Genomic DNA, 17,820 nt, shown 5'->3' with positions numbered 1-17,820 from the left:
CACCCTTTGTTTGAATTGGACCGGATTTGCTAAAAGAGTAACGTCTGAGTTCACTGCCAACACAAACATCACTTATCTTAATCTGTTAGCTGCACTTTTGATTTTGAGGTTGTCTGCATTTTCAGCGGAGGGACAAGTTCAAATATTCAAGCAGAATAACAAACAGGAGGATTTTTCCTCTGTGATGTTTGGCTACAAAATGTGACAACTTTTCCCAATAAATGCTAGAGATTACTAAAACCTACAACTGCAGGAAGAGAGCGAGGAATCAGGAGTCTTCTTAAAGGGACAGTTCACCCCAAAACACATTCATATAACACATACTTTTGTTTTTTTTACCTGTAGTTCTATCTATTAGTCTAAACTGTTGTGGTGTCGGTTGCCGAGTGTTCTCTCCAATATAATGTAACTAGATGGGATTCGATTTGTGGTGCTCAAAATGCAAAAAAATAAAAAATAAAAACACTATGTTTACCGTTGACTCGGTTACTCGAGGTAATCCACAGCTGTGTCATGTCTTGTTGTGAGCGTTTTCATGTATGAACTATTTTCTGTTATGCTGAACTACACACACCATCCTTACAGACGGATGCTGCATCTACTGATGGACGAGAGGTTTATGTCCGTGGCACCAAAGACGTTTTCGGGTCAATGACAAAGCTAAGTTTCTAAAAAGAGTTTTTTCAAAATTGATGTCATACCTACTTTTGACTCTGGAGCATTGTTTTAAAACAAGTCTGATATGTTAAATAACTGTGTTTTTAACTTAACCACCAAAAAATGTAAGGTGGCACAACCAAATATTTTTAAATACATATTTTCCTAGGATTTATCCTAAATGAAATCTCTAACAAATATCACTTAAGAGCATCTACAGCACATAACACATTATTATTTTGTGGTTGTGTTTTGCATTTACAATAATTTAAGATTATTGCATTCTACTGGCCTGCTATTTAGTATGTTTAGCATCTGATTTAAGACTTAAAGACAGAAAAATCATTATATAATTATACAAATGAACACTTTCAATAAGATGGATATTCACATCATCAACCATTTGTTCAGTTTAACCTATTTTTTTTATGCGTTTGAATGAATATTTTACCTGTCATACCACCTGACAACATTAGTAATGACAGGAAAAAGAACAGGATATAGAATTATAATGGAAAAGAAATATGCTGAATAATTGTTTTTCTATTTCAAATACAAAAAAAGTGTTTCATTCAAAAGTCTCAATTGAGGTAAAAGTTGTAAAGTGAACAAAATCAGGACACATCACATCAGACCGCAACAACTCAAAAAGGCTACACTGCAATTGTTTGAGTAGATACAGTGTTATTGGCGCGGTGTTATCCAGCTCCGAGGTGTTACGTGAATATCAGTAGATGCACACTTCCTGCTGCGCCTGGTACTGTTGGTGGGTGTGGTTCAGTAGAAAGAAAATAGCTTCTACAGTAAACTGCTTACAACAAGGTCTGTGGATTATCTTGAGCAACTGAGTCATGATTTCTGGACAAAGACATTGCTGCTGAGGTTTTTTTTAAATGTTTTTTGGCGCTTTGAGCACCACAAGCTGAGAGAAAACAGACATCTGTACGGATGATATCGCCAACACTCAGAAACTCAAACTAGGGCTGTGCAATTAATCGAATTTCAATTTCAATATCGGCTCCCAACAATAACAAAATAAGAAAAAACAATTACTTTTCTACATTCTGTTTTGCAAGTGTACGCTTATTTTTACTTGTGCCCTGAATGTCACGTGCGTGTGCATATTCGCCCGTCCTTCCCTCAGCCCAAGCTCAACTCCTGCAGACGATACTATAAGCGAGGCAAGTTGTATCGCAGCAAGGAAAGATGACGGGAAAAAGAGCAACAGCATTTGGTGAGCAAATTAGGCAGAACAAATTCAGTTGGATGAGAACAGTCTGGATACGAGGCATCCGACGTGGAGCAAAAAATAAATAAAATGCAGGATTTGCTACATGGTGGTGTCTGCACCACATGGCAACACGTCAAACCTTTTAAATGACGTGAGTTTAAACGCAAAGTGGCCGATGACCAAATAATAAAAAAACAGGAGAAAAGGACGACCCCATCGACATCCACCGCAACGCAGTCATCAGTTAAGGACACATTACACAAAGCAACTGAATAGGACTTAAATTAAGAAGTCAAAAGAAGCTCTATGGGAAAAACTTTAAGAAGTTTAACTGTTTATAGAAGTTTTTTATGTTCAATAAATGCAACATGTTTACAACGTCAATTAGTAATCGTGGTAAATAATCGCAATTTCAATATTGACCAAAATAATCATGATTATGATTTTTGCCATTATTGAACAGCCCTTACTCACACCAAAACAAACGTGATTTATAAATAAGGTCAGAGGAAAAAGTGCCTTTATTTTGGGGTGGAATAACACAGACATGAGAGCGGATATCAGTCTTCTCACCTCCAAACTGCAAATTAGTCTGTTTCCCCCCTAAAATGTAGAACTTTTATTTTTAACATGTAGAAAAGACACCGTTATTTTATGCAATTCTTATGTTTATTTGCAGTTAAAACAGAAGCAGGTTGACAGAAACAAAAATAACAAAAACAGCAGAAATGTAATAAAAGTGAGATAAAATAAAGAATCTCAGTTTCCAAAAGTGTCCGGCTGTGGTCACACTGCGCAGCGTCTCGGCTCTATGGCGCAGATATGTGTGGATTTCACAAATTTTTCTCGATATGACAGAAACTGATATTTAACATTTGCGCTGAATGCAGAGCAGCAGACGGAGGGTGAAGACAGGCACTTCAGGCAACACGAAGATCGCCAAGCTACAGCAGGATCACCGACGGGATTTAACTTGTTTCACAATAATAAAACGATAAAATACAGAATGTGACGCTGCATTTGATATGACGACCCGTTTGAAGATGGTTTTACTTGGTTCACGCATTTGCCTTTTAATTGTAAATAAAACAAACTCTTATCTTAAAGGTAATAAACACAAACATAATTCTCAGTGGAGTGAAAAATGTATCTCAGACGTCGAAACGAGGCAGAAACGAAGGCAAGAATACTTTTTGTAGCTAACAGGCTCTGGATTTGAGGATGCGGCATGTTTGGAGGGCGGAGCTTCAAAACCGACAAACAAAATACACAATGCTACATTCATGTCGTTATGGTTCACATCAATTAGTCGTCCAAAATAATCCAGAAGTGCCCAAAAATTATTGTGGTCATTTTTGTGTCAGTAAAAGTTTGTCGTTAAAGGTAATAAATATTTATGGTACTTTAATTCCAAGGTGTAGTATCTTTAACCCTGACACGACCAACTTTGCCATCATCCTAAATGTGACGATGTGAGCATCAAAAAACATGGTGATTTCTAAAGCTGCAATGATTAATCAATTAGTTGACAGACAGAAAATTATTTGCCAGCTGTTTTGTTAATCGAATAATCATTTTAGTTATTTTTTTAAGCAAAAAAAAAAACAAATGTTTGCTGGTTTTATGCTTTTTGAATGTAGGAATTTGATGTTTTTCTTTGTCATGAATGACAAATTGAACAGATTTGGATTTTTGGGCAGTTTTCTGACATTTTATTGATAATTAATCGATTAATGGATAATGAAAATAATCATTAGTTGCATCCCCAGTAATCGCGACCATCCATACCAGATGACATGATATGAATCCACTGAGAAAGACAAACACTCACACACACTCAAAAGCCTCAAAAAACCCAAATATAGGATAAAATAAGTTAACTACCTGAGTGTGGAACATTACATAAAAATGGTCGTTAACTTGTGATTGAAATACAGAATAAACCTTTATGATCACCGATGTTTACATCATGGACTGTATGTAAAGGTAGACGACACGCCAGCACCCCAAAAATAAAGCCGAAACATCAAATAAATTGATCCCAAATATGGTTTCTATGGTTTTAGGTAGGTCTTATCACCCTGATGTTCAAGTGTTTGCTTTTCTGATCAGTTTTTATTAGTTATTCTGAGCTATAAAAAGGTTTTGACGACATGATTGACAGATGTGTGTGCATATTGGTGTGCTTGCTATTGGTAGGACAGAGAGGAAGTGGATATTGTGGAGACATTACTGAGCAGACTCTGGCTCCAAATTTGTAGCCGTTAGTTACCGTCAGCTGTGTCTCAATATACGACATGACAGATCTTTTTATCATCCACTCTTAAATGACGTCCCCAAGATGGCAGCGGCCATATCTGTGATATTGATGTGATATTTTGGCTTCATTTTTGTCTGGACTGCAGCATGAAAGGCCAGCCCTATTAACGCAAAAGTCTGTCTGTGAGCAAGTGATGAAGTTGAGTGACTGTATTCCTAATTTTTTCTAACCAGCCTAACATAATATCATGGTGAAATTAACAAGCCTAATGGCAAACTAGCATCTAAATAGCAGTTCTGGACGGAAGAAAGAGACGATCACCTCATTTTAAAGCGTGTTCACGTGAATTTTTGGGCTGAAACGCAACAGTGGAGACGGCTCATGGACAGCTCGGTAAACCCAAAGTCAAAGCGAATGAAAGTCTGTGACTGCAGATCACTTCCTGTTCCAATTAAAAACCTCCTCGCAAATTAAAGCCCTTTAAACCCATTTATAGCCATATACCAGGTCTTGGTCTAAATGATGTCACCGGCCAGATCCACGATATTTTGGCTTCATTTTTGGACAGTGTGAGAAAGTGGAGACATGTGTCCACCTCAAGACACAGTCTGTTTAGATGGGTCGGTCGGTCTGATTCTGAAATTGTTTTCAGTATTAACTTAAACAACGAGGGCGGAGTTGTAACAGTTACTCAACATACAAAACATCAATCTGGAATTTTTTTGACTAATGGTCAATGAATTTATTTTGCAAGCCAAAATCTCAGGAGTCTCTGGTTCTAGCTGCTCAATCTGCTGCCTTTATTTGATTTATTTCAAACTAAAATTTCTATTTTTGGGCTGTCAAAAAAAAAATAAAATTAAAATGTTACCTTGAGTTTCCAGGATATTGCTATTGGCATGTTTTCTGACATTTGTTTATTAGAACAAACAATTAGATCGACTGCAATAAGAACCTGAGTCACTAAATACAATGGTACATAATGTGAGACGATGTAAATATGTCAACTGTTATCAAGTTTGCTGAAAAAAAACTTCAAACTTTATTTATATAGCACCTTTGGTGCAAAACTGCAATGTAAGGTGCCTAAAATACAATATTATTTAAAGTAATAACAATGTACTTGGTTGCATTATCCTTAATCAACTGATTTTTCTAACCCTTATTGTATTAATGCATGTTGATCAATATTTACTATCACATATCACCAGACCACCTACCTTTTCAGGTAATAAAAGCTTTCTGATATTGGAGCATTTTGACGCCTTAAATGTCATCAGAGAGTGAAACTGGATCACATGAGACACCAGGTGGTGGTTTATGGTCACTTCTTCCCAAATTTGGTGTTTTAAATTTTTAAATTGCATCCAAAGATGACATCGAGGCAAGATGTGTGAGAGCTCAAAAAAATCGCCAGCTGAACTTTACAAATGATGATGATAAAGGCTTATTCTCAAACAGAATTATGATGCATGTCAATAATTTCAGATCTTATAAATAACCATAAATACTAAGTGACTTTAAACCGACACTTAAAATTGTAGTATACAAATATGGCCGAGGCTTCTTCCTGACGCAGCCTCGTCAACCAGAGCTGCGTTTTCCAGAAGCACCTCGAGACCAAGCTCACGTTTGTTCCAGTGAGAGGAAATAGATCGAATACGTGTTCGGTGTGAATGGAGCTTTTGGGAAACACAGGTCGAGTCTTTGACTCAAAGCGGCTGAATCGTGTCACTGCTCGGCTGTTTTTTTTTTGTTGTTGTTTTTTTTCTTATGAAAACACCGGTGATTACTCTTCCGTTCCGTTCTGTACGTGGTGCAGTGACAGATCCTTACCGCCATCTCCAGAGTCCCTGATGTGTCGTCACTTCTTCTTCTGCACCTCCTGCAGCAGCTTCAGGGCAGCAGAGTTCTTTGGTTCCACTTTGAGCAGGCTGTTCAGGTCGTCCTCACAGGCTTTGATGTCCTGCAGGAAGGACAACGAGAATTTAAAGTTGGGAACTAAAGGAGGTTGAGGAGAGCGGTGACACTGAGATAAAACCTTGACTTTGCAGGCTGATTTGGTAGTTGCAGTTGTCTGTATAACTTTTGTGTGCAGCCTCTTCAATTTGAATGTGTTCACTGAAGATGAATTTTCTGGAATAAATTTGCTCCGCTTGTGGTGTTTGAGACCATAAATAGTGACATTTTGAGTTTTTCACATAAAATTTTAGACCTACTTTTCAAAATTATTTCTAAATAAAGGAACAAATGAAACCTGTCACTTTGACTCTAATCTCTGGGACCTGTATTAGCCTAATTGGACTAGTTTATATAGGAAAAAACATCCGGACTAAAATGTCATGAATTTTCGTTGACTAAAACAAGGCAAACAATGAAGGATAAAAATGACTAAAATGCCCGTTCAATACCAGCAAAATTTTAATTCAGAATTAGAATCAGAGATACTTTATTAATCCTAGGAAGAAAATTGTGTTTTTTTACCGTCACTCTGATGCGAGCATAGAGAATTATCACAAGTAGAAATAAGTGCAAGTATATAAGAATATAAATATAAAAATCGAAATACAGTAATAGTTAATAATTAGCACAGTATGAAAATATTTAAATATTTTAAAGTATGTACAATATGCTGAGTATGTATGTAAAAATATAAATGTAAGAAATACTGCAGTAGACAATTAGCACTGATTTGTGAGTATTTAGATAATAATATGGATAATGTGCTGAGTGTTTAAAGGGTGCAAAATGTAAACCTGTGACTCATGCTACAATGCAATGTATAAAACTTGTATATAAATTAAAAATATTTAAAAAATAAATATACACAAATATAATTATGTGTTATGGCGTGAAAGATCACACACCCACGGGTAAGGCATATATCAAAAGATGGATTTAGGATTCTATGAATACATATCAGATCAGTCAAGTGAGGATCGATTTGAATCGGATGAATCAATTATTTTAACCCAGCCGCACCAGATTTAGACATATACTAAAACTAGGTGTAAAAACATAACAGCGTTGCCATCTGTGCTTACTGACTGTTAAGTTAATCCTTGTGCTCGTTTGTGTTTATTCATCTAGTTATGGCACTTTTTGGACATTTTTTACCTCAAACCTCCAAAACAGTCAGCAGTTTTATGGAGCTGAGTGCCGAGCTAACGTTGTCCTCTGTGTGTGCTGAATACTGATGAGGAGAGGCTGCCAGGGGGAAACGTCAGCAATTATCAAGGCAGGAAATGCTTTTATTTTGTCTCCCGCCCTGAAATCCTCCAGGCAGACGCTTTCGAAAAAACTGTCTGATTACTCTTGTGTGGGAAATCAAGAGCAGTAGCGCAGTGATGAAGATTCACGCTCTCACCTTGAGCTCCTTGTGAGCCTGAGCCCTCCTGTAGAGAGCCTTGACGTTGCTGCTGTCAATCATCAGAGCCTCGTCACAGTCTCTGACGGCGTCTCTGTACTGCTTCACTGACAGGTAACACAGTGCCCTGATCACACACACGCACACACACACACAAAATAAATTTAAAAAATCAAATGTCAGAGAGCTTATATGCAGACATTTCTATCCACAAATCTACAGGTGTGTTTTGACCCAAAGAAACTCACTTAATACATAAAATGATTGTGGATACAGTATATATGTGGTTTTTTTAAGTGATCCTTTTACATATTTTTTTATTCTGTCTTGATTCTCACTGTTATTACTTTTATTCTTTTTATTGTACTTACTTTTTTTAATTCATTTTTATCTCTATTTTTTGTCATCACCAAACTTCCTTCTGATGTTATTTCAACTGAACCGAAATTTCTGTCTTGTCTTAGTTTGTCATAGTTATTGTTTTGGCCTCTATTGTAATATTGCCTTTGGGGTCATACATTTGATATTCACATTGTGTTCTGTTTATGTGTTTATTAAAAATTAAAGTGTATAGGGGTTCAGAACATTATGATGGAAGTATATGGGGACCATTTTCAAGCTTAATTATGTCTCATAAGCTACTGCAGCAATTTTTGGATTGTTCCTATCAACATCACTCTGAAGTACCACATTAAGACGCCAAGACCTTGAGGAACACCATGTAGTGATGCAGTATAAAAAACTTTTGACATTAGGAGATTTAAGGACATATTTTAATTTTATGTTTTAAACTATTTGTAAAAATGACCCAAAAAAATCTACCTTGTACCTTGTATTCATAAGAGCTGCAATTTTCTGTGATTGGATGACAAGCGTTTCTGTTCTACAAACTGCTGATTAACTTCCTCAATGTCAACACACCAATTACAGCCACCCGTCCTCTGAATGCCCGAGGTCTCTTGTTTTTGGCTGTTAAGTTTCAAGAGGCTGTGATTATCCTAGAGGTCACCAAAGGTCATTTAATACCGTGATGTCTGTTTAAAAAATAGTCTCAACGCAATGAAATGACTACTATGGAAACTAACATCATAACACACTAATAAAATTAGGCTTGCTGAATTTTAAAGAGACTCAGCTTTTAATTCCTACCTAATTTATACATTTCAATCACTGTTTTGGGACCCGAGTATGCAGAAATATTCATATACATTAATAAGCAAAAATAACACATCTGTACTGCATGCAAAAAGCTGCACTTTTTTTGCCCAAAACTGTATGAGACACAACTGTACAATCCCTCCATTGCACCTTTTGTACAAAGATTTTGTGCTCTTTATATTCTATTTTGTCTGTGTCCTCACCGCAGCGGCCGCAGGTTCTTGTCCGGCCTCCAGCCTCTAAAGGACAGTAATGTCGGCTGAGGATGCCGGCATCCTAACGCAGTGAAAGAAGTTAAAGGGATAAAAATAAGATAGTGTGACCCACCTGTTGGTGTAGGTTGTGATCTCAGTGGGGTTGTGTTTGAGGCTCTGGCTGTACTTCTCTATGGCCTTCTTGTGCTCTCCTTTCTTCACCAGGGCGTTGCCTTCCTCTTTCAGGGCGAGGCCTTTCTTTATGTCTTTATCACTTGGAGCTAAAAAGAGATGCCACAATGCCAGCTCCATGTAAACAGGTCTGAAGACATCATGCTTTAATCCATAAAGAGACGTCACATTCACACCGGATACCATCGAAATACTGATGATACAATTAAGATTCAGTTTGAAATAAATTTAACTGCATGAGCAGAAAACAGAAAATATGAATCACCAGGCTTGTTTGTTTGTCTGGCGCTGTTCTGTTTGGGTGCGGGGTTCGGTTGTGCAGCGTTGGCGGTAGTTTTCTGGGCGAGTTTCTCTCTGACAGACAGAGGCACGGTGGGGATGGGAGGAAGCTTTTCTCTCCATGCCAGTCCGTCTGCCTCTGTGAGCGCCTTCGTCATCCTGAGAAATGATTGACAAAACACCACATTAATCAGAAGTCTGAAAATCTGTTTGTCTTTTAACCCTTTGAGACCTGGACTGACATCAGTTTTGCTGTGCTGTGTTCAGACACCTTTTGCAAGCATTGAAATCTTTCACTGTAAGCAAACTGGTTTGGAAACAAAAAAATGGGGGGAAAAACAATAAGAAACCTGAACCTGCAAAATGCAAGAAATAATAGCAAAAGGTGAAGAGGAAATGCGCCAAAGAGAGAGAGAGAGAGAAAAGCATAGGAAAAAAAGTATTTTAAAAAAACTAGGGAAATTAAAAAATAAAACAAAATAAACAGTATATTAAAATGATTAGAACTATATATTTAAAATAATGACACTGAAAAAAATTATTTGTTGTATTATTATTATTTTTTTTTTCATCATTTCCTATTTTATTAATTATTGTTTTCTTTCTTTTTTTTCTTCTTATTTTAAGCTTATTTTCTTGTAAGTTTAACTTTTTAATAAAGTTCTTGTTGAGTTGCTCATTATCTTCATTTTCCTGTTTTTGAAATACATCACTAAGGTTTCAAAGGGTTACGTGAATTAAACAATGCCTGGAAAACTAAAAACCACCCTCCGTACTTGCACCATCACGGTTTCATTATTTTCAACAATTTATTCTGTAATTAAAAATATTTAGTGCATTAAACAGATCAGTTTTTGGTTTCATAGTTCTGGATTGTGGAGAGGACTAATGCCTAACACGACTGAATTATGGAGAGATTTTCCAAATCATCTCAACACATCATAGTATCTTTTTTAAAATATTCCTCAGAGTGCATAAATTTTCTGGCGTTTGACGTGCTGGTCTACAGCCCAGGTACCTGTTGGTGCCGTCGTGAGCAGCTGCTATGTTGCAGTCGATCTGCAGTGAAGTCTTGTAGTCTACGTAGGCCAGCCTGTAACGCTCCAGAGCTTCGTACGCAGCAGCACGACGCAGCAGAGACTTCACATTGAACGGGAATAACTCCAGAGACCTGAGAGAGTGACCACAATGACTTAAAAATCATCCTTACCAGGGTCGGCCGATACTGGATTTTTAGGGCCAATACCAATATGAGGAAGCAAAAAAAAAAATCATATTCTTGAAACATCGGCCAATATATATATCTATATCTTTTTATATTAATATCTATCTTAACAAAGCAATTATCCCTAAAATGCTGTCATCAAACACCTGTGACAAAGATATGTAATGAAGGTAGGATATTTTAAAGTTTAACAATAAATTTAAATTTAAAAACTAAATTTATTGTCAAAAATGACATCAATATGCTGCAAGACTGAAATTAATTGGCTAATTAATTTTTATAAAATACCTCAAGCATATATATATATATGTATATATATATATATATATACACACACACACACACACACACACACACACACACACACATATATATATCTTTGTGAGGCCAATACTGTCCAGTAAAATCAGCTGGGGGTATGTAATATTTCAAACCTTCTGTAATTTCTGGTATAGGGGTGGGCGATAAGGAAAAAAAAGTCTTATCGCGATAATATTTTTCATATCAGTCTATATCGCTATATATATCTCGATATACATCAAATCACTATTTCTGTCAAGCTTAAAGGTTCCCGTTGACTGAAGTGGGATGTGAAGATATCATAACCAGTGATGCACAATAACCGATACCGATAAACCAATAATTTCCAGCTTCTTGTGGCCGATAAGAGTCTTTTCTTTTGTTTTTTGCAAAAGACGAATGCCATTCAAGCATTTGTGATACTGCTGCTGCACTTGTCACACACACAGTGTATAATAGTCAGTGTATTAAAAAAGCTTAAGTGAGTGTATATGTCAATCTGGGCTCTTTTTTACAAAATTCAGGCTCAAGCATAAGTTTAGCTTCTGAGGTGAGCTACATCAGAACACGAAAGCAACAAGAAAATACTGAAAGATAACATATATACACACACACATATACATACATATATATATATATATATATATATATATATATATATATATATATATATATATATATATATATATATATATAATTAAGCGGGATAACTGTAACAATTTGATATTTGAGCATCAAATAACAAAACAAAAATCACAAAAACCTGCACAAAATCACAGACTACAAGTGACACTAGACATAATAATAATAATAATACATTTTATTTATAAGCGCCTTTCTCAGCACTCAAGGACACTTAACAAAGATAAAACAATTACAATAAAACAACAGATAAAAGCTACACACAGTATAAAGGAGGATAAATAAATAAAAGCACTTACATGTTGCAGTCTTTCACACATTCTGCACAATTGCCATCTTTCAGGTAGCTTGCAGCACGGTTTGAGTACAAAATGCCCAAATCCTCTGGGTTCTTTTTATCTAAAGAGGGAAATAAGACTGTTTTAGAGGAGCACTTCACCAAAATTGGTTATTTAGCCAAAACTCATTTGGCTAAGTCCATTTAGAAAACACACAAAGAGAAAGAAGAGAAAAGATCAACTGACAAGATGGAGAGCTATAGAGAGAGATACTGAAAATGACAAAACTTTGATTGAACATTGACAGGTCAGAGTGGTATCCAAGCATGTTGTTTTTAATATTATTTTTTGTCAGAAAAATGAAGGCATAAATGTGAAACTGCTGACAGTAAGGTCTCTGAATTTATCATTCAAATAATTAAAAAAAACACTTTGAAAATAAACATTTTCAGATTTTTCAGCTCCTTGTTTTGCTTATTTAAGAATCCATTTCTTTGGGAAAAATTAACATATAAATATGCAGACTTCATCAGAGATCCTGAGCCTCTGACCTAAAACAAATACTAACATAAAAGAAAACAACATGCAAAATACAAATGTTTTAACAAAAAATATGGTTATGTGTTGGACTTTTTAATGTGTAGATGTTTTTTCTTGCTTAGTTCAACCATTTCAAACCTCGAGGGAACTCACTTTTTATGCTACTTTCAGTGACTTATATATACTTAAACCTTTGAATCCTGAGCAAATTTTTTGAGATTTCTTTTTTTTTTAATGGAAAAAATGCAAGAAATAAGAATGAGAAATGTTCCACATATAGCAAGAAATTATTCAATAAGAAAATGAAAATTATTTTTAAAAAACTAGATTAAAATGTCAATGGAACATTTTTTTTTAAAAAGGCTATGGAAAATATATTTATAATTATCATAATAACATATTTAAAATGATTATATTATTATTTGTAAGTACATTTTTAAAACTCTTTTATTTTATTTTTTTTAATTTTGAGGTAATTTTGTTGTACTTTTTTCACTTTTTTGTACCAATTTATTTATTTTTGGGTTATTTCTACTTTTGTTGCTTATTGCCTTCTTTCCATAATTTTGAAAAAAATCAAGTCAATTTGCTTGGGTTTCGAAAGGTTACTGTCATCTGTCACGTTTCCTTTCTGTGTTATTTTCCATGTTCTGTTTCCATTTTAGATGAGTGAACTATCTATTATTGATTGAGGTTTCATTGTCGAATACTTGTGATATTACTAGCCTAAGTGGGTATCCACAGAGCCTTAAACTTACCAGCATGTTGATGTGGTAATCATTTTTAAAAGACATTTTGGCCTGACAGGCATTAGACTGGGATTAAAAAAAATAACACAATGTTTTTTCATTGCTACCATTGGTCAATAACCTTGCACGTCTAAAAACTCAGTGCACTGTCTGTGCACAGGTGAACACTTACTGGACTTCTCCAGCTCTTTGATCGCCTGGCTGTAAAGACTGGTGGCCTCTCCGTACTGGCCCGCCTTGAAATTTTCATTTCCAGATTGTTTCAACTCTGTCCAGGACTTGGACTTCTGTTTCTGAGGCATCTTGACTTTTAACGGTTATCTGAAAAGAAGAAAAACAGGTCAACATCCGCACATAAAAATAATCTCTGTAGATTGAAAAATTAATTAAATGATTAACTTAGAATCAAAATATTTTAACTATACACTTTACTTTTTGGTATATGGTGCATTACATTAAATATTAGTGCTAAACACTACTATGTAAATATTTAAGGTTTTAAATAGTTTTCATGTTTGCTAATTGTGTCCAAATAATATATCAATATATGTGTGTGTTGTTTTGTTTTTGCTGTTGTGTTTTACATCTGCAAAATAATTTTGTGAGTTTACAGTTTTTTTTGTATTTATGGACGGTGTCTTATATTTGAAGATTAGACATTAACACTATGTTGAGGCAAATCTATCTCCATATTTGGTTTTACTCTGTGCCATAAATAAATATGCATCTTTCTACAGCAATTTCAGCAAAAACTAAATTCACAAAGGTAGACATTATTGTATAGCTTTTGTGTTAAGCTGCTTTTAGCTGCAGTAACTTATAACTTTCTGAATAAAATAGAGACTTAGTGTTTGCCAATGATGTCCAAACAAACAATATTGTTTTTTAATTCGTGGATGTCATCTATGTTTTTCCTGCTGCAATTTATATCTGCAAGTTAAATTATAAAATTATAAACTATTTTTTTGAGTTTACAATTTTATTTTATAGTCATTTTTTAAAGACTGTGTATTTTGTATTTGCAGATTACATACTAACTCAAGGATACAGGTCTGCTCACAATTTGGTCAATGCTGCTTGATATAATTTAAACTACACCTTTCCACAGCAGTTTCAGCAAAAACTAATTTCATGAAGACAGTTTATTGCATGTGCTGCTTTTAGCTGCTGAATGATTTATAATTATCAGAATAAAAAAGGGACTTAGTGTTTGCTTATGATGCCCAAATAAACAAGCGATATTGTGTTTTAGTTTGCAGATGTCATTTGTGTTTTTCCTGCTACGTTTTCTATCTGCAAAATTGAATTATAAAACTATAAAATCACTTTGTTAGTTTACTTTTTTAAGGACGGTGTTTCATATTTGAAGATTACACATTACCACAAGGACGTAGGACTACTCACAAAATAATAAAACTGAGACATATCTATCTTCATATTTGGTCAATACTGCTTAATATAATTAAATCAAGCAGTAAACACTAAATTCACGAAGACAGTTTATTGCATGGATTTTGTGTTAACATGCTTTTAGCTGCATTAACACATAACTATCAGAATTAAAGGGGGACTGAATGTTTACTAATGATGTCCTAATGAACACACAATATAGCCGCATAAGTCTTGAGTTAATTTAAAACAGTTTGCTAACGTTATGTTAGCGCACCGACATGTTATCATACCCAAAATACATGTTAGCCACCGGTAACGTTAATTGTGTTTTAGCTTAGTGTACTTAGCTACACTTAGCTGTTCTAGTAGAATACATTTCTAACACTAAAAGTTGACTTTAAAAGGAGCCACCGCTGAAATAACCTCAAGTCTTGTTTTGTTTTAATTTGCCTTTACTTCTCCTTTCTGGCTTTCAGCTCGCTAGCTCAGTAACGCTAACTCGAGCCTTTAAGAAAGCTAAGTTAGCATGCTAACACGAGCTAGCTCCGCTAACGTTAAGAAGCTCCCACGCTTCTTACCGGCTGCCGGTTCGAAGAGAAAGCAAAGCAACGAGGAAGTCCTCCTCTTCACGACACTAAACGACTACCGGCGCCCGACACTCTCTGTACCGGGTGTTGTTGATACTGACATTACTCGGTGAGCTTCTTTTCTCCCGGTCGGTCCTCACTCTGCCGCTGCTCGTGCGGGGTCTCACGCGGAGTAACTGGAGGTAACTTCTCGGTTTGCCGCTCGGCCGGAGGGGGGGGCGCTTCAATATTGTATCGGTTTCACTTCGTATTTCACGCTGCGTTCAAAGTCCTTTGGAAATTGTAGGGTTTTGGGAGATCTTGGTGCGGCCCCTCGTGGTCAAATTTGATGAGCTATTAAAAGCTGTTAATCTTGTCCTCGCTGCAAAGGCCAACCAGCTGATTATTTACATATGTTCTATTTACATATGTGCAGGAGGCTTAGGTCCATCAAGACCAGAACCTCACGCCACAAGAACAGTTTCTTCCCGTCTGCCACCGGCCTCATAAACAAGGCCCAGGTCCCCCACGGACGCACTCTCCTCATAGACTGTACGTTACATTAACGTGTTCATTAATGCACATCACCGGCACTGCTGCTGGTCATGCGGCACATCCACACCATAAAGCTGCACTCAAACCTGTATAAATGTGAATTTCAATGTAAATATCAATATATATCTTGCACTCCAACCATTCTTGTATATAACACTTTAATTCCATGGTTCTGTTTCTTGCACTGTTACACTGTTACTTGTGTTACTTGTTTTGTTTTGCACTGCTAGACTCGTACTTTTTATATTTTATATATTGTATCTTCTATTTTATCTGTTTTTTTTCTATATTTATGTGCACCAATCCACCAGAACAAATTCCTCGTATTGTGTTAACTATACCTGGCAATAAATCTTTTTCTGATTCTGATTCTGATTCTGATTTCTGGTCTTGTCCTAAACTCAGTACTTTTTGGGCTAACATTTTTAGTGCTTATTCGACAATGTTTAAAAAAAAAAACATGATGCCTAATGTCATGACTGCTTTATTCGGACTCAGACCTGAAACCTGCCCTCTTGAGAGTAAAGCTGCTGTGATCATAGCATTTTCCTCCTTAATTGCCAGACGTCTCATTCTCCTGTCTTGGAAGAATCAAACACTCCCAAACTTTACTAGATGGATTAGAGACACCATGCATTTCCTTAAACTTGAGAAAATTAGATATACTCTTAAAGGTTCCTTGCAAAAATTTAGAAAGACCTGGACTCCCTTTTTAGAATTTTAGAGAGTTTACAAGAACCGCTGAATAAGGATGAATAATTAAATGGCGACCCCAACCCCCATCTATTCGTTTTGTTTAATTTTGATTGTTCCTTCCTTTTTTTTTCTTTTTTTTTGTTCTCTCTTAGTTTGACTGCCTTTCTATTCTCTTATTATGTCATATTTTGGGCACCTTTTTTGTAATCCTTTCCTAATTAAGAGAAAATAATGTAAATCCGGACTCGATAGCATTAGTGGGATAATTGGGAGGGTATGACTGGGTGGTTGGGTGGGTGGGAAAGGACACACTGTTCTTATAGCTATCCTCATTTAAATAATGTGTGTATCCTATTTTTTACAGAAACATTGTTACTGTATACTGCATACAAACATGCTATTCTCTGAAAACTTTAATAAAAACTGTTAAACAAAAAAAAGCTATTAATAATCAGGTTATGGCAAATCTGGCCCCTGATAGGGTGCTAGGTGGCCCCCAACTATTTTCTTATTCATAATAAAAAATAAAGTGATTCACACTGGGGTTTTTAAAATACGTTTAGTATACAAAAGGTGCCAGAGTGCATAAAACAGCATCACAATTAGGCTTGTTTATTAAAAAAAAAAAGTGCAAGTGGAGGATCCACCACACCCCAAAAAAGAGGTCCTAGCTAAGCCCCTCATGTCCTAAAATCCTGGAAATGTCATAAAATCTGAGACACGTCCTAAATTCATAGAAATGTCCTGAAATCCCAGAAAAGATAAGAAAATCCTTTATTAGTGCCACAGTTGCTTTGTTACAGCAGCAAAGGGATACCAGAGCAGGTATGTACACGATTAAATAAAGCAAGAACCATATAAATAGTATGATAATTTTAAAAAATAAATAAATAGTAACAGTAAAAAAAAAACAATTTACATGAATTAACATCAATTGTATGTGAAAATAATAATCAAATTGAAAATGTTATTATGAAATTGCACAGGTTTTAAGTACACGTTGGTGTGTGTTTGGTCTACTGGGAACAGTGCTGCTTGTACAGTCTGCCAAAAGGAAGGACCCTAAAAATCGCTCCTTCACACACTTCCAAAAAAAGTCTTATAATCCCAGAAACATCCTAAAATCCCAGAATCGTCCAAAAATCCCACAAATGTCCTAAAATCCCAGAAATGCTCTTAAATCCTAGCAATGTCCTGAAGTCACAGAAAAATCCTAAAATCTTTTTTTTTTTTTTTTTTTTAAAGTCCTAAATGTCAGCTAATTTCTGGCACAGTACTATAGCTCTGACAGCAAAATGGCAAAAAAAGCAAATACATAAATGAATAAACAAAGACACTTCACTTTAATGACAAAATCCATCACTCCGTGAATAGATGAGCCAAATACAGCAGTCTGTTTAGTTAAGGTTGCCTTGCTGTTTTATTGAGTATCTCCTCTTTCCCACAGCCATGAACGCATCATTGGACAGAAAGCAGCAGTTGTTTGGTTTCTATTTTGGAGAACAGGCGGGTGATTGAGAGCAAATATCACAAAGCAAA

General features: G+C 35.7%; 1 protein-coding gene across 2 annotated transcripts; it reads right to left on the bottom strand.

The window, feature by feature from the left end:
- Positions 1 to 2,535: 2,535 nt before the first annotated feature.
- tomm34 (translocase of outer mitochondrial membrane 34) lies at positions 2,536 to 15,311 on the bottom strand. Of its 2 annotated transcripts, none has more exons than XM_042510135.2 (8): positions 15,153 to 15,311; positions 13,245 to 13,393; positions 11,805 to 11,904; positions 10,357 to 10,509; positions 9,325 to 9,497; positions 9,001 to 9,148; positions 7,516 to 7,642; positions 2,536 to 6,114 (listed from the first exon to the last, which is right to left on the bottom strand). In XM_042510135.2, exons 2-8 carry the CDS (start codon positions 13,372 to 13,374, stop codon positions 6,013 to 6,015), a joined length of 933 nt encoding a protein of 310 aa, XP_042366069.2. In that variant the 5' UTR covers positions 13,375 to 13,393; positions 15,153 to 15,311; the 3' UTR covers positions 2,536 to 6,012. The 2 variants fall into 2 exon arrangements, with proteins under 2 accessions (XP_042366069.2, XP_042366061.2); XM_042510127.2 differs by having other exon boundaries at positions 15,043 to 15,300.
- Positions 15,312 to 17,820: the final 2,509 nt, after the last annotated feature.

This window comes from Plectropomus leopardus, chromosome 2, assembly GCF_026936395.1.
Source record: "Plectropomus leopardus strain MGB_pleo_1.0 chromosome 2, ASM2693639v1, whole genome shotgun sequence".
Lineage (NCBI taxonomy): Eukaryota > Metazoa > Chordata > Actinopteri > Perciformes > Serranidae > Plectropomus > Plectropomus leopardus.
This window is presented reverse-complemented; position numbering and strand designations above follow the sequence as displayed.